Source organism: Choristoneura fumiferana, chromosome 24 (assembly GCF_025370935.1).
Source record: "Choristoneura fumiferana chromosome 24, NRCan_CFum_1, whole genome shotgun sequence".
Lineage (NCBI taxonomy): Eukaryota > Metazoa > Arthropoda > Insecta > Lepidoptera > Tortricidae > Choristoneura > Choristoneura fumiferana.
The window spans coordinates 7,692,496-7,716,394 of NC_133495.1; the positions used below are offsets into that span (position 1 = coordinate 7,692,496).

At 35.5% G+C, this 23,899-nt stretch overlaps 1 protein-coding gene across 1 annotated transcript in view; it reads left to right on the forward strand.

The window, feature by feature from the left end:
- The window catches only part of LOC141441791 (uncharacterized), a gene marked incomplete in the record, with an annotated part of 381,840 nt that overhangs the window by 189,656 nt on the left and 168,285 nt on the right, over window positions 1-23,899 (forward strand). Inside the window, 2 exon segments of the mRNA XM_074106655.1 lie at window positions 21,463-21,656; window positions 23,414-23,499. Of these exon segments, the coding sequence (XP_073962756.1) occupies window positions 21,463-21,656; window positions 23,414-23,499 (280 nt within the window).

The following is a 23,899-nucleotide window of genomic DNA, read 5'->3' on the forward strand; positions in this document are numbered from 1 at the left end:
GGTAACGGTGTGCTCTAAATAAATCGTACATGATCTTAAAGCCATATTTGCAGGCTTTCGACGCTCAAGTACGTTTAAAGGAAGAATCTTATGCCTGCCTTCCACTGATGATTGAACAGACTTGAACGTTGCGAAACAAGCGTAGTTTGTTCGGTGTCCGCTCCGCTTGAAGTGGAGGGATGGCTTTACTTTAGATTGACTGTCTTGGCTATTGATGTTGGGGTTGTAACTTAGCTATCCCCCCACCAACTAATTCGTGGCCCACCACGGAACCTTTTCGTAGATCGCATCGCATTGCTTGACAAGGGAATTTATTATGACACTTACTTACTGTGAGAACATTCTACTGTGGGTCAGAAATCAAATGGTTCGACTGTACACTAGCTGTGCGGCAGCCTATCATAATCATATCATTATATTTATCTAGTAGTGATGAGTCTTAAATTGTAAATTAAATAAATAAATATCATGGGACACTTGACACCAATTGACCTAGTCCCAAACTAAGCAAAGCTTGTACTATGGATACTAGGCAACGGATAAACATACTTATATAGATAAATACATACTTAAATAGATATTAAACATCCAAGACCCGAGAACAAACATTCGTGTTATTTATACAAATACCGAACGGCCGGGAATCGAACCCGGGACCTCAAGCTTCGTAGTCAGGTTCTCTAACCACTTGGCCATCCGATCGTCAATTGTCGTGGCATCTATAGTAAAGTAAATTTACCATGATTCTTATGAGTCATGATTTACATAGCGTCTAAGGATCATAGTACTTTTACTATACTTAAAAAAAACTATCTATATTAAAATACTTATCTAGATTAAGAAGTTGTTGAACGCGGGGTTGACAAAGCAAGGGAAGAAGCCTCTTCTTAACAAAAACGCATCGTGTGTTATGATTTATAATTCGTTGTTAATACATTTGCTAATTACAACGCAAATTAAATTGAGCAAATCGCTGCTACCAAGCAAATATTTTCAAATTAAGAATGAAAAGAAAAATATGGCCATGGCTGCGTTGCTACTCGTAAAAAATAAATTATATTCACGCTGCATGAATTCTAGATAGCGATCAAAACAATTCCAATCCTTATTATACAATTCAAATTTCGAGCCGTCTTAGTGCAATGACGTCATTTAACGTCATCGATGACGTCATGAAAGGCGTGGCCACATGAAGATTATGTTTCCTATAGGACCAAGCGCACGCGCATGATTTTCCATCGCCCTGTTATTTGGATTTTGGAGAGCAATGATCATGAAGGCTTTATAATATTTGCCTTTTTCTTCTTGTAGCTCTATTTTTTTAAGATTTTGTCTCTGTTAAAAACAACTATCAAAGTGACAGATAAAGACAAACGAATGTTAAAATTAACGTTAGCTTAACAATCATTTATGAATGTGATTAAATTTTATATTTAGTGGAATAGTAACAAGTTAACCAATTTGTTATCCAACGTAAACTATAATTTAATCTCCGCTAAAAACAAACTTTTCGAATAGTTAATATTCCAAAAACACAGCTATTATAGCAATGGAAACATCGACAATTCACCTAAGGCTACATTCATAAATAATTGCATAGTCCTAAAGATAGGTATTAAGAGTTGTACGTTACATTTGCAAAGTGAATAATAAGCGAAGTAAATCACCAGGGCGTCGAGCGTTTTTATAAATGAAACAAATGAACATCTTGAAATAAAAAAAAAATATAAAACAGATAAAAGTGCTGGCTGTCAGAATGTATCTCTTGTTAAATAAGTGGCAGATTTAGATCGAAATTTAAAGCGGGAGATCGAAAGCCACAGATAAAACAACAATAATAGCATAGACAAGACGACGGCGCCTAAAGTTCACCTCTTGAAATAACCGGATAATGTCAGCAGTTCAACCGTCTGTGAGGAAAACATTAACTTCGATTACGTGAATACAGATCGTATTATTTACTAAGGAAGAGTTTTGATGACTGTATATTCACTTTGTAGCGTTGCTTATGAATAAATCAGTTTTTGTTTGTCATTTTAAGTAATATTTAAGTAGTCGTAGCACTACTGGGCAAAGGACTTTCCTTTAAACAGCCACAATTGCCAGTTGCTGTCAATATTAGATAAGTATTTTTAATAAGTGTCCAAATTACACCGTCATCTTTTTTTCGGTCTGTCTCTTCGACGCTGGCTGTGTAAGCTGACTTCTCATTACAAGTTTAAAAAGTTTTTTTTTTATAAATGTGCAAAGAATCCATTCAGCCAGTGAAAGTACGTTATCATTTTAATTCCATACAATGGATAGATTTTCTCTTAATTAGACAATCGGAAGGATGGGCGGGGCGAGCGATTTGTTCAACTAATTAACCATGAGATATGCGCTTGCACTGTCGTCATGGATGCACGGATTTTACTGATTTTTATATTATGTTCGGCGATTATAAAATACTCAAGTGGTTTTAGTCACACTAACGACTTAGTAAAAGCTTGTCATGATCAGTCGTATGGTCATCGTTTAAGAATACGCTTCGCTTGGTTTGTTGTTTCTTACTATAGATATACAAACTTTTAATGAAAAACTCCCTTCAACTCAAAGTAATTTTACATTAAAACTTATATTAAGTTGGATTTAGCCCGACCAAATTCGGACCAATTAAAAGTTCTTTTTTTTCAGCATTATTCGCATACGACGTAAGTCGAATAGTAACATACTACATTTATGTAACACATGATGATCAATCACAAATACTGACCTTTGATGAAATCTAGCCAGTACATATAAACCCTTTGAAATCTCATATTTTCGACTAGTTAAGGTGTAGTTTTTGTACTTATTCCTGCTGGCATCGCGAACTAAATCACGCGCCGCCGCCCCTGGCAATACATAGAAATTTACATTATACATTAAAAAAATCTTTATTTACATAACCTCTACACGTAGCAAGTACGACATGAAAATGTAAAAAAGCTTTGCTTTTAAATTTTTTGTTAATTTTCTTTTATTACTTGCTCTATTATTTAATTATTCGCTTTTACAAAAGCCTTTGATCCCTCAAGCTCTGTAATTTTATGGCTCACATTGAAAACAGCAATTGAAATAGTTGAATTCTAAATTTATAGCTCTCTTAATCATAGATACTCTATTAGGGAACAACCTATCACAAGAGTGGGTGGTGGATTAATAGATCTCAGTAAGTGCCTCAGGGGAGTATCGCTAGGCACCCACCTGTGACCACCGTACTTTTTTGCATAATAACGTTCTTCCTTATTTTCTGTTATTAATTGCCATCCATGTTATACATCGCTGTCAATAAACTATAAAAACAATAACTTTGAAAGGCGAGTTGTATAAACAATTTTACGCCAAGAAAGTGTAATGAACTTTTAAAGAACAAATAAAAAAGGATTATACTTTTAAGGAGGTTGATATAACGTCATACCCTTCAAATAACCAAGCGGCTATTATTCTACTTACGTCACCGTAATTGGATAACGAGCCACTTAATTTGTAAAATAAAAGCTCTTCATAGTCAGGAGCTAATTTAGGTAACATTACTCGAGTCAGTAAACTAAAAAAACAGCTGTTCCTAAAGTCATTGAACTCAAAAAGAAAAACTGCACTGGCACTGAATCATGCGACAAGCTTGTCCTGTCTCCGTTAGGATTTCTCGGATTTGTCACACTAGAGCCGCTCCGTATCAGCGATTTCTGTACTATTTCTGCATTTGCTATTACACGTTTCTGCGTCTAGTTCTTCAACATTCGATGCTGCTAGAACAGCACGAAACTGGCACCCATATTTGGACTATTGTGTTTTTATTCTTTATCTTTTATCTGAGATATATATTGTAATGTGTTTTAATCTCAATCCAATTTTATGTCGTTCTGAAGAAGAAGAAGATTGGTTTGTTATATTGTTATAAACGATGACATTGCCAAATTTAATCCACTGTAATAATTATTGAAAGACTTCATATCTTTGGTTTAGTTTGCTTTGCCTAAACTTAGCATATTAGCATAGCTTAAGTAACTTCTTAAATCACCATCTATCTGATCAACGCGATCTTACTCATTGTTGCCAACAAAAACTATTCACGCTTCAGTATCTCCCATTTTCACATCTCTATCTGCTCGATTCAGCTTCTAGTCATAAATCACCTGAGTGGCGGAGATTCGCGTCGTTGCGCACAATTGTCGAAACCACATGTCCAGACGTTTACACAGCAGGTCCCATTGTCTTTTGTTTCGTTACGAATTTGAAATTATGTAATTCTTTTCGGGTCAATGCCGATTTTAATTGATGTTCATATGTTTTCTTGCACAAAGTTGACAGGTTTTTTTATTTTATGAATAGTTTCTAGTCAATATTGATTCTCAGCTGTTTTATCGTCATGCGGATCTGGGTGAATCCAATTGATTATCTACACTGTTATGATTTGTTGGTTGCAATGGCTGTACATTTTATTTGAAATGAAAAATTATCTACTCGGTTGTGAGAAAGTAAAATAATAGTTACTTTATTCTAATAAATTTATGAAATTCATCTTGTGTGGGCTAGTATTTAGTAACTATAAAAACTGCAACATTGTGTCGAGCATAAATAACTTAACATATTTTGGCTTCCTTGCCCTTAGTTAGTACCCTTTTGTACTTTCTCCTCAGCTGACACAATCGTGCGGATCAATAACAGATTGAATTTGAATCACTTTGCTACGAGTAGTTCGGTTATCTTGTCAGTCACACCAATTACGTCTAGGTTTGAAGGGAGTACTTCTTTTTCGTAACACGAGTTCACTAGGGTTCAATAAGACTATCGTATACTTAACCAAACATCTACAATTAAGCAGCAACAGTCACACAAGATGGCGGACAGGAAGGCGACAGGTGCGCTCGCTGCGCGCGCGCGGCGATGCGTGAACAAAGCACCCACAGCGTGCTCTATGGATGTCTATGGAATGGGGTTTCTCGGGTGGTTCCCTGAACTGTTTAGGAGCTGTTCACCAAGTTATAATTCCTATGATCAATATTAGCATTTCTCATACGTTCAAAGGCTTAACTGATGCTACTGGTATGGCTTTATAATAAAAAATATCTTAATTCCATCTGATATTCGAGTTCAAACAAGAAGTTGTTAAAACGACAAAAGTTTATTTTTTATATCTATGTCTGTCGATATCTTTGTCTCAATCTCAAAGACATTTTTTTCCAAAATCAGTTCAGTTATTGTAAGGTAAACGTACTTGTCACTTTTCCAGTAGTTGGCCTCTTTAATCTTATGTCATTAGCAATAGAGATGACAGCAGGGTGTCGTCTATTGGGCATTAGCGTGTTCAGCATTCGGACGTTTTTACCTTAATTCTATTTAATAAATTCTAAAAAAAAATTGCTGACAATCTTGTTAATTTGAATAGTTAAGAAGAGATGGGTACATCAACTATCGAGTAACATATACCGTATTCGAATATTGCAACGATTACAAATTACAATTGAATACGTTTAAATTTAGTATGAAACATTTATGAGGTTTTGCATGACCATGACCATATTTGGCTTGTTGTGTCGTGAATTTGCAATGCTCTTACAAGGATCGGATCCTAAAATTTTTATGTCTTTTATATTCTTTGCGAAGCTTTGAGTCAGCATCGAGCAGTTACATTCAAAACACATGATTCAACTGGCTAACAACTTTTATTTTTTGCATTGAATCACTTGGCGTGAAACAAAGTGAGTCAGATTACAACCTCAGAGCATAATAAGTATTCTCTTGTTTATTACTTTCATCATCATCATCATCATCATATACGTCCCACTGCAGGGCACAGGTTCCTTTCATAATAAGAGGGCTAGGGTCGTAATTACCACGCGCGCTGTCTCAAGTTTATGTTTTAACTATTGGCAAATACACGTGCATTATAATTTTAATAATTATTTCCATAATATATTACATTATTTGGACTGTTGCGAACTTTTCCATTAATGAGTCCAATATTTTTATTTAGGTAAGGTAAACGCACGAAATTCTTTCATTGTCCCATTAGCTGCCATCTTTAATTTATTGTCAGTAGCTATAGAGGTGACAGCAGGTTGTAATCCATTGGGCAAAAGCGTGCAGAGCATTCGAACGTTTACCTCAAATTTATTGCCTATACTATTCCATGCAAATATGCAAATATGCTTCTAACATTGCTACTATTTGAAACATGAGACAGCAAAAGACTTGTCACTTGTCACACAGCAAACAATGGGCAATTCTTGTACTAACTTGAAACTGAACCGCACTAACAATCACAATTTAACCTATTTTTAGTAAAAAGATACAGACTTTATCTACTTAGGTATCTTACGTCTGAACCTAAAAAAAACGCCAAATGTCAAAGCATTAAAAACAATAGCATGTTAAGTTCAATGCTTAACAAACGTTTATGAGTAAGGAGGTTAGTGTTCTCAATCGACGTCCTTGGTCCAACTATTAACAGAGACAATTAAGAATCCAGTAGCAGTGGCAACATTGAAAGTGTCAGTTCCGTACTAATAACCACAGACGGACAGAGAAAGCAAAGGGCTAATTGAGAAAGTGAGACGACGATAAGTGATACGCGATACCGTACCTCCATTAGCTTGGTAGTGCGTTCAGTTGAACAGTGAATCAGGATCTATAGGGACTTCTTTCGTTATAAATTAGCTCATCACCAAGTCATCACCATTACAAAACTACTCTCGATCTACTGTCGATGCATCACCTGCTGCAAACTAGTCCTTCCTTCTTTCTGTAAAAAAGGTTGCCTGGAAGACAGCGCTTTTAAGCGATAAGGCCGCCTATTGCTTACCTTGTAATTTTCTCTCTGTGTACCTGTTTTCTGTGTGTACAATAAAGATTCATTGTATTGTATTGTACATTTCGGTCCTGTGGAAAAGAGCTGTGAAAATACTGAAAAATTCATTCTAAATGAATTTGAATATGAATTATGGCTTGGTGCGAGAATAGTTAAAAAATGAATTTTAGAGGCTTAATCTCTATAGTGGTATACATTAAGGAAAATGAAGTGTTGAATATTGCTTCAGCCATAGAATAGAATAGTAAATAAACGTTTCTTTCTTCTCCATTCATATTCTCTTTAACGAGAAATGAAAGCTATACATGGATGACATGATATTTATAAAAAAATCTGCAAAACAAGTACTAATTACGCATAAATGATAACAAACCACTTCTCAAATAGCGCCTTCTATAACCGTAATAGTCACTTATCTTATGCAAATCATTGTATTAGCATACACGATAAAACTAGAGATGTAGCGTAGCGCCTACGTAAAGCAAACATTACGAATTGAGCTCTTCACCCCGACAGGTTTTAGATGAGACTGTAGCGAGAACACTTTCATAGGATTGAAGGTTTACAAAACCGGTGCGATTAGCCGTTGATCTGAAATGTACCAATAATGCCAAAATAAAATAAAGCCAGTATCATTCCACTGCTGGACATGTGTAGGCCCCTGTACAATCGAAATTCGTGTACCGCATACAAATTAAGAATTCTACGAATGTAATTGACCGGATTGTGCAAAGCTGTTCGTGTATTTTTTTACTGTCCTAAAATTATTGATTTTCATTTCCTTATTTTAATTACAGCACCAACTAACTGAGATGTACTTTTAAAAGGGTAACTAGACTGTCTGATTAAAAATGCAGAGCCTGAACCACTATAGCTACATACATGTTGAAATTTGTCAGACAAATGAGTACCTATCATTTAAAGATCATGGAGACAGAAGAGATTTTTCGAAACTTTCAGGGGATAAAAAACGGATGACGTGTGATGATAAAGCTAGTATCTACGTAATTATGACACCACAATACAACCGAGCTAAATTGGTTTAAAAATTACTGACTTTCAATTAGGCTTTAATAATCCGTGATTTAAAATCTAAATACAGCTTACGCGGACTAAAGAGCGATACGCTGTAACTGCACCAAATTCAAAGAATTTGCATCGTTGAGACCGTTACCTCAACAAGTTAAAAACGAGATAAATATATCATAAAAATGCATATGTAACGGTAGATTAAATAAATTTATGTAAAGTCCGCCATTTTTACGGTTTGTCGACCGTATAAAGGATTCAGACAAGTTTGAATTTATAGAGACATCTTCTGGTTTACATATTTGGTCGGAATGGTCTAATCTGAGAATAGCTTGATTTATGGTCACAAAACTGAGATAATGCAATTTTATGTTACGCCGATGATATATCATTTAGCATTTACTCGTTATATTTCTGAACAATGTCGTTAGCCATGAAAATATGTTAAATACTATTTATATTACCAATCTCATGTACTAAAACGAGCTTGTGCGTTTAATAAAAATAAATACGGGGTCAAGCTTAATGAATAGGCTTAATTTTCATAAGAATTTCAGAAAATCCCTTCTCAGTGAACCTGAATTATCCTCGAGATGTCTCGCAAATTTTCAGTCTCTAGCTCCAGTGGTTTTGATTGGTCTTTGCTTGTCAGTCAGTTATAGTCACGTGACTTTTTAAAATCTTTTTTTCAACATCACTATCACCTCGCGTATGTATTCGTTTGTTTCAATTCTCAAACGATAATTTTGATCCATTTCCGGCGGTCGAATTGACTTATTTAGTATATATATATCACACTCCTAAATCAAGAGTATATCAACTACAATCTATTTTGATTTAGACATCATTCAATTTCTGGAAGTTTCTGGAATTAAAATGGTGGATTAATTTGAGTTGATGCACTCTTGATCTAGGAGTGCGAAGTATGTAAGATAGATGACAATACAAGTATAGTCAGTAAAAAAGCTCGTATTAGAAATGAAAATTGGAACAAAAACTTATTTAAAGTCAATAAGAATTAAAGATTGATGTCTTATCAAAATAATTACAGTATTCAGCATATTTAGCAATGAATCCGAACACAACGATACCAGGGTGACATAATCAGAAACAGTTCCCCACATGCACCGTTACACTCCGCGTATGGACCTTCACTCATTAAACTTCGATTGAACGATCCAGTTTCCAAAGAATTATTCTTATAGTGAAACAACGGGATTTATATTGAACGAGAGCATTTTTGGTTCACATCGTATAATGTTGTGATTTTTATTGTGGCTTTGTTACGGTGGCTTCAAATTTAATGGATAATTGCTTTATGATATCTTGTTTCAGTGTTATTAAGTATTATAATCAATTTTGTTTAAAATGCGCTTTGCTCGTGCTTATACCACGAGTATCTTACTTAACCATACGTTTTCAATCAGCTTAATGCTGCAGAAAATTTTAAACTATCTGTGAATCTACTTCTTAGGGTTTCGTAGTCCTGCAAGAAACCCTTATACTTTCGTCATGCCCCTCCTAGCTTAGCTTAGACACTATTACTGCTAGAGGTCTGTAATTTTGGATGTGATGTTAACCATGCCGACAAAGTGATTTTTCTCTCTTCTAAACACATAGTGTGGGGTATCGTTGGATAGATTTTCCGAAAATCTGCACAGGCAATCTTTCTATACAGGGACAGTTTGAAAATTATCCCGAAATTTTAAGGATCGCTTTAGAATGTGTACCTACTACGAATATGAGAACCACCACATAGGAGGCACAGGACAGGAATTTCATCTTCTTAGTCTTAAGTATACTTCCGACGCAATATTTTATGTTGATCTATTGACCTTGTCGAATGCCCATCTACTCGTATAGTCGTGATGTCAACGATTCTCTTCGATGACCTCACCGAGACCGCGTATATTAGGTAACTCAAGCTTAGCTTAGTTGTCTAATATAGTTCAATTTTATTTGTTGTAGAAATAGCTGGGATAAGTTCCGGCTCTTGTTATTCTTATTTCAAATAATATTTAGACTTTACGATTTTTACTTACGTGTTTTGGTTTGCTGACGCTTCGACGTTTTGGCCGCACTGCAGCGGCCGTTGGCATAAGTAGATTCTGCTTTAGTAATAGCTGTTATTTCTTTATCATCAAAAAGACTATTCGCAGATAAAGAATATAAAATCAAGTCATAATCCCTAAAGTAATCATAATAAAATTAAAATCACGCGTAGGAATGTACTGCTAGCCTTTTTCGTCTCTAACAATACTCGCCATCGTGCTCACCCTTTTGTGATTTAGATGCCCAAATTCGTGTTAATAATACATTTCACGTAGATTTTCTATCAGAAAGATATTTCGAAGAACGCTGCTGTGACAGAGGGTGACTATTTTGATGCATCTTTTCATGACAAAGTAATCATTTCACGGGATGGATACATAAGAGTATAGTCGCATTCATATGATATTTCAGAATTGTCATTAAATACTGCGTTAAAATATTATTAATTTATTAGCGTCTAGGATGGAATAGCGTTTAGATATTTAATTACCTTTCCCCCAACCTTAAGTATAGTGAAGTGCGAAACAATTATATCCAATTATTCAAAGCATGCGACTCGCCACAGACTGAATAAAGATCGGCGATACCGTGGGAGCAAGGATTGTTCGACGTGAAATGTGGCTGGATTGTTACGTTATCTGTGCCATCGGTGCTAACGGTTGCCTTCGTCATGTTGGTAGTGTTGGTGTACCTGTATTTAAGTCTGAAAAGTCAAAGGTTATATTTGAAAAAATATTTTATAACGATTACAATTTTTGTACTTTTTTTAATTTTGATCTATTTTTTCAATATTTTTAGTAAGAACCATTAAAGTGCTTTCAGCCTTTAAGCATTTTTAAGGGTTAGAAATGGAAACCGGTGTTTATAATGTTGGCTAAAAAATTAAGAAAAATGTGCTCCGCTGCCCGCTGGCGTCCAGTCCGTCTCTTAAAAGCTGCATAATTCCTGGAGGGCTACTACGAAATTCGAAAATCGAAATTCGTATCGTACCGTCTCTTTCACTCCCTTATTAAATAATGTAAGCGTCAACGGGACGGCAAGATACGAAGTTCGAATTTTGCACTTCGTAGTATGGGGCCAGAGCTAATATTCTCCTAATACCTTGTCATGAACTACCAATATTACTTTTTACCGCGAGTCCCGCTATGTTTACAAAAGCAAAGTGACAGCTCATTAGGTCGCGGCAGACGGTTATCGGCGCCGGCGCATCACGACGCTAGCGCCACGATTCTAACGTTACGACGATGCTAGGTGCTTGCTATGTTAACATTTAACTAGTTTGTAAAGGGGGAAACTAGCGAGCCGCCCCACTATTATTTGTTATACTTTGTGGAATTCGGTTATCGGGAACTGAGCATTTTTCCGGGATAAAAAGTAGCCTATAAACTATCTCTATGCCAAAAATCACCTCGATCCGTCGCTCTGTTTCGACTTGAAAGACGGACAAACATATAAACACACACTTTCGCATTTATAATATTGGTGTTGATGTAGGCTAGTAAAATTTAATTTTTATATATTAAATACAATATTTTGGCATCACCTTGAAACTTATTGCAATTGGCTTCAATTAATGTAAATTTGCAAAATTAGTTGAAACGCGCGTTTGCTCTTATTTTTACTAACTTTTATTTATGTGCTATGCTTGTGGTGCTATTTGAACTGTTTGTATGTTACTCGTAGAGTGTCCTCAAATGTAGCATGTTGAATTCCATCCACAGGCTACTTCAGTGATCGGGTTCACTTGAAATGCAAATTCAACCAATAAGAAGTACTTTCAACAACTATTATTTTTATTTTTTACAAAAAAAATATGAAAATGTTCAATCCCAACTTCATTTTTATCTTCAGCTCTATTTTCTTTTTCTTCTGTTATCTAATCTCATTCGCGTCAGAAGGCATTGAAAATATAATTAATTTTTGTTGCGTCGAAAATACTTCCAATCCATTGTCTAATCTTCCAAGTCGAGTCTTATTAATCACATCATGCCGTCAAAAGTATCATTAGCCATTTTATTTCGTTAGCCATTATGTGTGCCTTAAAACTATCATTATTAAACATGATCGATTACAGATAAAGATGATCCCATGAACTTCAAGGGTGTATAATGCCATTGAACTCCGCTATTTCAGTCAAGTGGATAATCTAAAAGCAGAACATTTAATATCGTCTAAAGGAATTTATCTTTTAGTGTATGCAAGAAACCATAATATTTCTGTTACTATAGCTGGTAAATATGTATAGAAACCAGCGGCGTTGCGTCGTAGAAACTGTATTCCCACTGGATTGTCAAATTATTTTACATGATGTCAGTGATGACAAGTATGGCAAAGCTTGTGTACCCTAACTCCGAGGAGTTCCATTCGAAGACATACATAACTTACACTTCTCTCACTCTCTCGGTTGCCTGACGAAAATGGACGTGATGGCAACTAGGATTAGTTGTAAGGATGCACTCTCAAAGTATGGATTAGAATTGACCAATCACATTCAAACACAGGTCGACGTCATATTGTCAAGAATCTACCTCCAGTTCGGTAAAACCTCTGTTGAGAAACTTGGCTGAAAAAATAAATCTCAATTTAATGTTAAGCTCACTTTACTATGAAACTGTATGGAACGGACAAGCTTAAATTTTCGTATACTTAACGACTAAAATTTAGACCTTTTTGTTTTTGTTTTTATGATGATAATTATCAAAAATTAAGTGGATTCAATTTAAATTGTACTCTTCCTGTTAAATCTGCGCCTCCTAGAAACCTCTTTTCATCCATTGTACATTCAGCTAAAGTCGTGACTCGAATTTCCACTTGCATTACAACCCATAGATCCACTGCATTAGGGTCAAAGATTTGTAATAAAAAAAACGGTGAATCAAATCCGCACAAAACCTAGCTCGCTCCATATTTCACCGCACTCTATTGTCCGTTCTGTTGGAAACCACAGCCTTCGTACAGAGGAATGTGAACTCAAAAATGATGACGATACAGTTGATGTTGATTCAGATTGTGATGATGATTACTTGGAGCATGACCAACGTTTCATTAAAACTGATGGGCTGTTGGACGCTGAGGTATTGTTGGCAATGATACTTGATTGTGGCGCTAAGATGGTGAACTTTAGCAGCAAACTAGCAAGTAGATTGAGTACTAATGTTGAACAATGAAATGAGACTAAATTGAAAGATGAAATTTTAAGCACTATTCAGTTATAATTACAACAGGGACAATACTGTCACTACTGAAAAAGTGATTATTTAAGATAAAAAGATAGTCAAAGTCCAATTTATAAAAATCTTGAAAACATTGCATTTGTACTTACTTCAATACTTGATTATTATATATACAGCTATCAACGTAAAATATGAATTATCTACTTTTAGTACAGCCAGCCAATATTGAACGACATAAATTTGAAGTAGGCGTATTATAAACGACTTTTATTGTTTTTTCGAGACATACGCCTATAAAGCAACATGATATGGTATAAAAAAACCAAGTGTCGAGTAAGTGAAGGCCCTGACACACTACAGGATGACATCATGAATTCTTAAGCCTCAAAGTATACACCCACGCATCAATTTATCATGTGCTGCCGAATTAAAACCTGTATCTTGTTATTGAAGTCTTAAGCACCAAAATTGAATGGGATTGTTTGGATTCGGGTGAAGAAGTATGTTGTCAAATGTTGTTACGTAATCCCAAAATAGATACGTAGGGAATATTAGTCTCCAAAAATGGTTCGTCTTAACTCATATTAAGGGCAGTTGTTTTGTAACTGCTGATGCAAGAGCGGCCTAATTAGCGTTTTCGTAAGAATGACCTCAAGTTAACATGTTTCTTTGTATCCTTTTGTTTTGTTCTTTTGCTTTATTTTCAAAGTTTGCTGTTAAAATAGGAGTAGGTTCTGAATAGAATGCGCTTAAATCTTGTACAACACTTAAATAATTTTCTTTATCTCATTTTGTGTTTGGTTCTTCTTTAATGAGTTGAGTTACGTCTTGCTCGTTATTTAAAGTCATATTAATTCAATTCAATGTTAATATCATCCACATACAAGTTTATACATAAAATATAAAAAAAATAACTAATGACTAGAATCACAAAACTTACCAAACTAACAGTGCTTGACGAGTCAAATGTCAATGACAAAAAACATATATTAGTCAACGTTTGTGCAGACAGTGAAAGTGTATGGATGCTCACACATACGTACACTCATACACGTCATGGACTGATTCCTCTGCCCATGGCATTTGCTATGATAATGATACTTTCATTTGATCCGATCGTTCGGTTCGAAAACTAGTTTATCTTAATTAGAAATACCGGGTATAGTTTCAAACTGGATGGTCTAGAAACTGATTAGATACTAGTTCTGGAGTCCAGGATAAGTTTTCATAAGATGCGCGATCAGTACAATCTTGCGCCAAGTTGTATTGTATAACTTTTTATTGTACATAAAACACATGAAAATAACAGTTAACAGCAGACAGAGATGTACCAGCCGCGGAATGAAAAGGTTGACCACCTTAAGGTCTGTATTTGCTTGCTCAATATAATTGCTTTTTCGACAGAGTATATGACATATTCCGTTATAATGTCATTCAAAAAGGTAACATGTGCTTGCAACTTGTAAACGAATTTATTTGAAAAGTGGTCAACATTTTCATTCCGCCACTGTACAAATGCGAACGTCCCTTAAATGAAGGAAAGCGAAGGGAAGGGAAGTTCATCTTTATCATAATCATACTTGCTTAATCCTGCTGCCAAGAAGCAGTAGGTATTTGCATTGCTTTCCGGTGTTGAGTATAAAGAGGAAATATTCATGAACACAATTTTTCTCGGAAATAACTTAACATGATATAATAGAAAACAGTACAATAAAACGCATGACGTAAAAATCATCAGCATCTGTTGAAAAATAAGGAAGATACAAGCAAATGAAGTTTGCATTTCATCTCTTTCTAGTGTATGGGCTTTCTTTATGGTTTTTCTGTGACAATTAATTTCAGTTTGTTTTTCACTTGTTTTAGGATTTCCATACAAATCAAATTTTTTTGATATTGAAATAAAAGTAAACAACAAAATATTTAACAAAATAAAATGCGGGAATATTTCCTAACTCGCAATGTAGGTATTTATTCTTAACCTTTAGACTAGCAAGGCAATTGTAATCCCTTCGGTGTTGGTATATGAATTATGATAGTCCTTGCTTAGCTTACCGTCAATTTACCCATTTCCTGGTTTTAAAAGCTATAGAAAAATCAACGGGATATTTTTAATTCATCATTTATACTTTATACTATTGTAAATAAATCACTCTTGACTTCTGACACGCGTCAGCGCTAAATCATCTATATACAAGAATCTCCTTCCAGTTTTCTAGAAGTTTCTCTGCTTCATCTTCCTAGAGAAATCAATGATATCTGTAAAACTAGTTAGAGCGACACGCGTGCGTAGTAGCATGCAACTCGAAACAGTGCACATACATCTTACGAAACACCATTTTTTTTATGATGGAGGCAAAGAGCAGGCGGGTCACCTGATGAAAGCAATCACCGCCCATTGAGATTTGAGACCTAAAATATAGGTTGAATTAACCTTTGAGAAGAGAAGTTTCGTTTTTTGAAGGTCCCCAAAAATACTGGCCCTGCAAGCCGCAAGAAACGAACACAACGGCATAGTGCACAGCACCGTCCCTCTCGCTCTCGTATTAAATAGTATAAGTGTCAGAGGGACCGCACGACACGAACTTCGAGTTTCGAGTTTCGTAGTAGCCCTGCAGTATTAGGCGATGCATATATCTCGTAAATATTTTACTTTTGGTGCAAGGCGCAGCCGAAATTCGCCCACGAAGAAATGCCAAATATTTTACCGTCTTCTCGTACTATTGGTATGTAGTTTGTTTCCTTCATAAGTGCCAGAGATTCCTGTAACGCAACGGTACTTTTGCAGGGTTGCCAACCGTAGAACTTGGTTTACTCTTTATAATGTCTATAAAATATCGCCCGTGACTTCTGAAAGATTTAGAGGTGCTGGCCCGGGTTTGATTGAAACCCAAGATCCCCTGCTTCAAAAGCCATCGTTCGAACCACTAGGCTGCCACTTGCCACTGCTTTGCAGTTTTTACCTCGCACAGCAGAAGGGCTACTATCGTACCGTCCCTCTCACTCTCGTACTAAATAATATTAACGTTAGCGGGACGCTACGATACGAACTTCAATTTTAGAGTTTCGTAGTAGCCCGCAGACTACAAATACAATACAATACTATGACAATTATACCACAATAATAAGCCACACAGAAAATTACGAGGTACGCAATAGACGAGCTTTTCAAATCTCGTATTAATACGAGGAACAGTCAAGGGTATAAATAAATATATTATTATGTACGTTACGAAGACGTCTGAAATATGTATACACCTTTATGCCACTAAGTAATCGTAAGGTCGATGTAAACGTATATTTGACGCTTTTGACATTTAGGCCCTCGACTGAAATTCGTACAGTTGGCAACCCTGTGCTGTTGTCACGTGCGCAGGCGGCGGACAAAAACATGGGGATCCGTTCATTGATAAATTGCTGGTTTACTTAACTGTCAGCCGAGATATCAATGAGGGTTTCTATGATAGGCTGGTTGGCGCTAATAGAATCGTAAGGGACGTTTGATGAAGAAATGAGTTTTTGTTAAAAATAACATTTTTAATAAAATCTTCTTTGCTGAATGTACATTTTAGGGTTCCGGAGCCAAAATGGCAAAAACGGAACCATTATAGTTTCGCCATGTCTGTCTGTCTGTCTGTCCGTCCGCGGCTTTGCTCAGGAACTATGAATGATAGAAAGCTGTAATTTTGCACGAATATGTATGTATGTTTGCAGGTGGTAGGACCTTGTGCAAGGTCCGCCCGGATTGCTACCACCATCTTGCTCGCTAATCCTGCCGTGAAATAGCAGTTTTTGTTGTGTTTTTTTTACTGGTTCTTCCCATAGACAAAGTTTTTTATCATCCAACCTTGTAGTGTGTCGTTATCGGTCTTTTAAAATCATTAGGGGTTGCTAAAACGTAAATTTTTCGATTCAGTGATTTGTTTTAAATATTCAACTTTAAAGTGAAAATTTTCATTCAAAATCGAGCGTTCATCTTTAAAGTGCAAATTTTCATTCTAAACCGGTGGTTGAAACAATTTGGAAAAATTCAGAATGGTAGTAAGTATATCAAACTTTCAAGGAAAACTATAACGGCTAAGTTTGCTTGAAAATTATTAGTTGTTTAAGAGTAAATAGCAGCCTAAGGTATAAAATATACCTAAACTTGGAAGATTCCGTATAGAATACGAAATCCTTAGAAAAATAAGTTATTTTTTTCATAATGGCTACGTAACCCTATTTTGGGCGTGTCCGACACGCTCTTGGCCGGTTCTTTGTTAACTGTACTTTGCATTGTCATCCAAGCGCTAAGTCGATGCCATTAACCGTTGAGGAGTTCCGTTCTGCGGAGACGATCCTAGCCGGTCTACCAGGATTTCACTACCAGCTTATTGTATTGCCAAGATTTACATAAGTATGCCAAATTTCAAGTCAATGCATGCAGCAGCAAGTCAAGGTAGTGCATGGCCTATAGACCCAACTATCTCTTGAAGAGGATTCTTTTTTTTAATTAGCCTGTTTTGTGTCCCACTGTTGTACAAATAAATACTCTTATTTGGTCAACTATACAGAACCTTTATGCTTAACTACGGTTTTTACGTGACCCGTTTTTTCGTTAAAATAACCGTTAAAACTATAAAAGCTTTTAACGTGCGAAAAGAGTTTGGTATGCAAATTGTTACCTTTTGTTCGTTGGAATTTCGAGCTCTTGTGTGTGGCAATCACTAAGGGTACAGTGAACATCAAATATTACTATTGGAGCGAAGATTTCGTAAGGCAAACCGTAGAGTAGGAGAAGCGTGGGTCAGGGGGCTACTACGAAAATCGAAAATCCAAGTTCGTATTGTATTGTACCGTCCCTGGGCTGCAAGATACGAAATTCGAATTTTGCACTCGTATGTATCATCGGATACAACGTAAAAATTAAACTTTGTCATTTTGAAACGTGGGTACAACAACATGCCATGTTTACTGTCTATGTCGTAGTTAAAACCTTCTTACTGATCTTAATCATTATTCGTTAAAATTTCAAGATATTTGAAGCACAGGAATGCTATAAGACTTATTTGGCGAGTTGTCAAAATGTCATTGAACTCTTAAATCAGCTGATCGATTCGATCTGGCATTGGCTGAGTTCATTGTCCGAGTTTTTACAGTAAGAGAATTACGTAAAACGTAGCATTTTTATAACAATAGGTAATAGTATTTGCAAGCAAAGCAACAATAGAGAATCAAGTTAAAGGAGCTTTAGCTTAGGTTAGGTTAGGTTTTTAATTAATATTAAGTAATTTTATTGTATTTTGTTTTATTGTATTTAATACCTAAAATCGCCTCGTTATTCTACCTTGTTGCCCTTACATAATCATCTTAAGTAACCAGACTGGACTGGATTTAAATATTTAAATAGAAGAGATTTAAATATACCGGGTGGGCTCTGTAACAGGAGCAAAAAATTAAAACACATTATGCTACTCGAATGGAAATACTTTAGTACTGCAACTTTAAAAAATTAAGTAATTTTATCGTTATGTTTATTCCAAACAAATTAAATGGTAGGTATTTTCAATGTATGGCATCGAATAGCCTAAATCAATGACATCGCCTGTAACGAAACAAAAATACGGATTTCCCAATACATTGCTTGTTTAAACTATAATAAAAAACAATACAAGCTGTTTTCAAAAGTTGTAGAACTAAATTAGCTCGAGATGAAGAGTGTAAACTGTGGTTTAATTTTTTGCTCCTGTTACAGGGCCCACCTTGTAGGTACAATGAAAATAAGCAGATGTTTATGGGCGGTGGTCGCTTACCATCAGGAGACCCACTTTCTCGTTTGCCATCCAGTCGAATAAAAAAAAAGCACGACGAAAAATATATGACGAGCAAAGTTAGCTTTTTACTGAGCGGTGTTACTATTTATTTATACAGATATTTCATAGATATCGCAATAAAAAAGTAAGAGATTATTACTGAACTTGTTAATCAAAAATACTTACCGAGGTATTTCGAGTAATAGCAGATATAATCTCTCATAATAACAGTCATCATATTAAACTTCTGCTACCGTGGGATTGGGTATATCAAAATGATTTATTGGATAATTATATGGTGCAATTATTGCCCATCTCTATTTGTGGACATATCACACATTATAGTATCGTTACTGTAATTAAATGAACTGTTATTTTCTCCGTATTTAACCCCTGATTGGTATTTTCATGGCATTGAAAGAATGGTTTAATGTGTACTTTTATAGCTTTTTTTTATTCGACTGGATGGCAAACGAGCAAATGGGTCTCCTGATGGTAAGAGATCACCACCGCCCATAAACATTTGCAGCACCAGGGGTATTGCAGATGCGTTGCCAACCTAGAGGCCTAAGATGGGATACCTTAAGTGCCAGTAATTTCACCGGCTGTCTTACTCTCCTCGCCGAAACACGACAGTGCAAGCACTGCTGCTTCACCGCAGGATTAGCGAGCAAGATGGTGGTAGCAATCCCGGGCAAGGGACCTGCTTGCACTAAGTTTTGCGTTTTAATGCGTGTTTGAAAATGTACATGCACATCTGATATCCATTGATAAGTTTAGTTTTAGTAATATTATCCTTTTTTGCTGACGGAATTTTATAAATGCGTTGTAGTCGGCTTTTATTACACACTAAATCAAGTCACGTGTATGTAGACGACGATGTTATTTTTGGTAATGTAATAAAATCGCGGAATTACAATTCAAATGGTTAACTTTTTATGGAAACCGCCACTTTTCTATTAACCTAGACCTACTAACATATAATTTTTAATAAAAAAATTCTAACAAATGTCTATCATACAATATGACAACAAAATTTTATATCAACCGTCACGCCAAACAACAATCAAACGGCAATCGAATGGCGTTTGTCTTTCGTCGTTTCATCTCTTTCGCTCTTTAGTAATTAGAAAAGAATGAACTGAGTTACAATCGGAAAAATCACGGCGAACTGAAGACACGCTGTTTTTTGGCGCATTCTTCCAATCGTGGGAAGATGCCGTCATTCTGCTATGAAATGTATCGACTTACAACTTAGACGATTATGAGATGTAATTATATAGTTAGATAAGATCAAATAAATCGTACAAACTAGCTCACTATAACAATGTAAGTATACTTTCCTAAAGTGAAAAATCACTAAACATTGGACAGTGTAACGAAAAGATATTTTATTTACTTATTTATTTTTATTGCACATAAATTTATTTACACAGCATTACAGTTGATACTAATACACTGTGAAACTACATTAAACATATACAAATTCAATATAAAACATAAATAAAAAAAAAAAAACATCAAGTAGGATATGTCGGCCTGAAATACTTACTCAAGTACTTATGGGTTTTAAGTTCCATTTGAAGTATTATAGTAGTATAGAAACTGTATTTTTTTTCTTCTTGACAATTATGGTCTTTCCGAAAGCCTTTTGCTGCCTATCTTCGAATTAAACTTTTTTTCTAAAAACTAAGTATTACTATACTCGTAATAAATCTCAGTACGGTCCGTTTTGATCTAATCCATTGTGAGAATGCGGTCCTTACATTGTGTACGCACTCTCGTATACCATCCGCCCCAAAAAATGTACATACTTATGTAGAACCTGTTCATTGGCATACAGAGAAAACGTCCACCGTACTGCCAGTCGTGTGTTGTTGCCGATATTGCTGGGCATATCGTTTTACTATTCAACGATATAATTAACCTAAGCTTGATTAAAACATACAGTTGGTGAAGGAATTATATTTTCATCTATTAATATAACCAATAAATATTACTTTCTTTAATTATGATTGTGTTATTTATCGTTTCCGTTTGCATCTTTATTACTGCTTAATAAAAGTACAATTAACCTTCTTAGTGTGGCATAAGGTTTGTTTCTGGTTAGTAGTAGTATATGGTAGGTATTGGCCCATTGTTTGTACTGGCAACATTATAATTGGGTTTTTTCTCAAAGCACGCGAATCCAGATTAAATCTTTAATAAACTAGCTTTGTTTTGTTCATTTGTATGTTAATGTAGAAACTATGGAGATCATAATTTCGTTTTGATAAACTCTTACTTTTGTTGGTTGATGTCTAAAAGTATTTGAGTAAGTTTATTTTACTGGGAAGTAAATAGGAACTGTTATTTGCGTTGAAGAATAAAATACTTATCTATTGAAATGACTGCATGTATTGACGTTTTAAAATATCTTAAGCCTCAGTCGTTAGTATACTCAGATATCTTTCTTATGACTTCTAAACATCCGATAGACGTTGAAGCGTATTGATAGAGCACTACTAAATTTTTTAGCTAAACCAGATTTGGGTTTTGGCCGTAACCGTAACCAACAAACTATTTTAACTTTCCCATTCTTCCACAGATATCCGACATCGTGGTGGGCCAGGAGCCCAACGTGACTGCCCGCGAAGCCCTACTGAGCTGGGCACGCCGCTCCACAGCCAAGTACCCAGGAGTCAGGGTCACAGACTTCACGTCGTCCTGGAGGGACGGTCTTGCCTTCAACGCGCTCATACACAGGAACCGCCCTGATCTGATAGACTGGCGTAATATCAGGTAAAGCTATTCCTTCAAGTTATTGAGCATAGGTCGTAGTTACTTCACTATGGGAAAAACAAAAGTGGTCCTAGATAAGATCCTTGTGGAATACGTGGATGAGTTTGGAATTAGGATAGATACTGCTTTTACTAGTGACTAAAGACCTAAATATGTCCTATAATATGTGTATCTACATACTAAAAGATAGAGATCAAGGTTCCGGCAGTCAAGGACACCTGTTTTTAGTTCTGCACTCTCTGTCTAAAGCATATCTGAGGCCTATTTCACTTGACTATTTTTATTGAAGACGTGCATGTTCATTAGAGACATTATTAATTATTATGACAGTTTCAAATCTTTGAGGGGCAAAATACACTGGCGAGTAAAAATAATGGGTTATTTTTCATACAACTCGTGTGGAAATTCCTTCGGGTACGAGATAAAATTCCAGTTTGAACACCTCAAATTTGAAACAAACCTGGTAATAGTCTTATTATACGCCTATTAGCTCACACATAATGAAGGCTAAGCTATAAATTTAGCTTCCGGTTAACTAATGAAAGCTTTCATTAACATTAATTAAGAATATACTTTAGGCCGTGTGAAAATGATCATTAATTTCATTAAAACATGTCGAAACGAATATATATTTTTTTGAAGGATGAACTCAACGGGACGTTACTGACGAATTCATTAATTTTTATGTTTAACAGTTACTTGTATAATAAAAGATGATTGAATTTTGTGAGTCATCTTTAATCTGGGATGTAAAGGAATTTATTTTAATGACAAAATACTGTTATATTTTGTACTAGCTGTTGCCCGCGACTCCGTCTGCAAAGAATACGTTTATCGCACGCCTACGGGAACTATCAACTTTCCGTGATAATCATATCTCTAAGAATATAGGACATTGGGGTCTCAAACTATGTCCATATCAAATGTCATCACGATCAGTGAAAGCATAACAAACAAGCTTTTGTATTTATAATATTAGTAAGAATGAAGGTGCCATTTTCTTTATAATAAATCATTTTTTTTACGAAAAATATTTAATTCATCTCTTATCTTTCTTTTATTTTTATTCGACTGGATGGCAAACGAGCAAGTGGGTCTCCTGAGGGTTATCTATTTTCAAATAGTCTTTATTGTGTTTACAATACTGATGGTGAAAAAGAGTATACTAAACTTTAATCTCCATCGTCTCCCTTTTACAGATATTTTACAGTGGGTTACCGACAGTCAGGCTTTTTTTAAGGGAGATTAAAGTAACGTATTTCTGTAACTTAACCATGACATTAATTTAATTAGGGGCTGTTTCACCATCCATTGATTAGATGCCGTCTCCGTCTATTCGAACAAAACAAATAGAGACGGCATCACACCTAACCGCCAGTTAACACTAATCAATGGATGGTGAAACAGCCCCTTAATAAACTAAAATTCAGACTTTGTTAACTTTCTAACAACATTATAATTGCCAGCAATGTACAGCAAAGTAAATTGACAGGTAAGTGTAAATGACAGCCGACAGATACTTTGATTATTACTTGTCAATTTACTTTGATGTACATTGCTGGCAATTATAATTTTGTGAGAAAGTTAACAAAGTCTGAATATTAGTTTATTAAATTAATGGTTAAGTTACAGAAATACGTCACTTTAACGTCCCTGAAAGAAAGCCTGGCAGCTGGTAACACACTGTATATTTTGCCGCCCAAGGTGTATAATGTACTTTTACTGTATGTGTATTAATACTTATTATTATTCCTCAGATCAAGGCATGTGCGCGAGCGTTTGGAGACGGCTTTCCACGTGGTGGAGAAAGAGTACGGCGTCACCAGGCTACTGGATCCCGAAGGTAGGTCTACTAACGTTTATTTATCTTCTCTTCGCGGGCGTGCCAAAGTTCGCATACTTTTCGCAAATCATACTGTATGTTTGCCCGAAGTATTGTTCGTCATTTTTTTTTCCTATAAGTACTGAAACGGTAATTTTTTTTAAAAGGTGTTCCTATAGAAAACTGTAGGTTTAATTCTGAGCAATTATTGAGTTCACAAAAAAAAGAATTATGACTTATGACAAACGATACATTATGACGAACATTACATTCTGACTAATAATTAAGCGAGCCAATATGAACCCTCTCTTCGTACTATGTGTTTTCCACCACTTTTATTAGAGAGGATATTGACGGCACACGACTACACCATGTCAAGATTTCATTCCCCACATCGCTCGATGAACAGATAAGATAACCC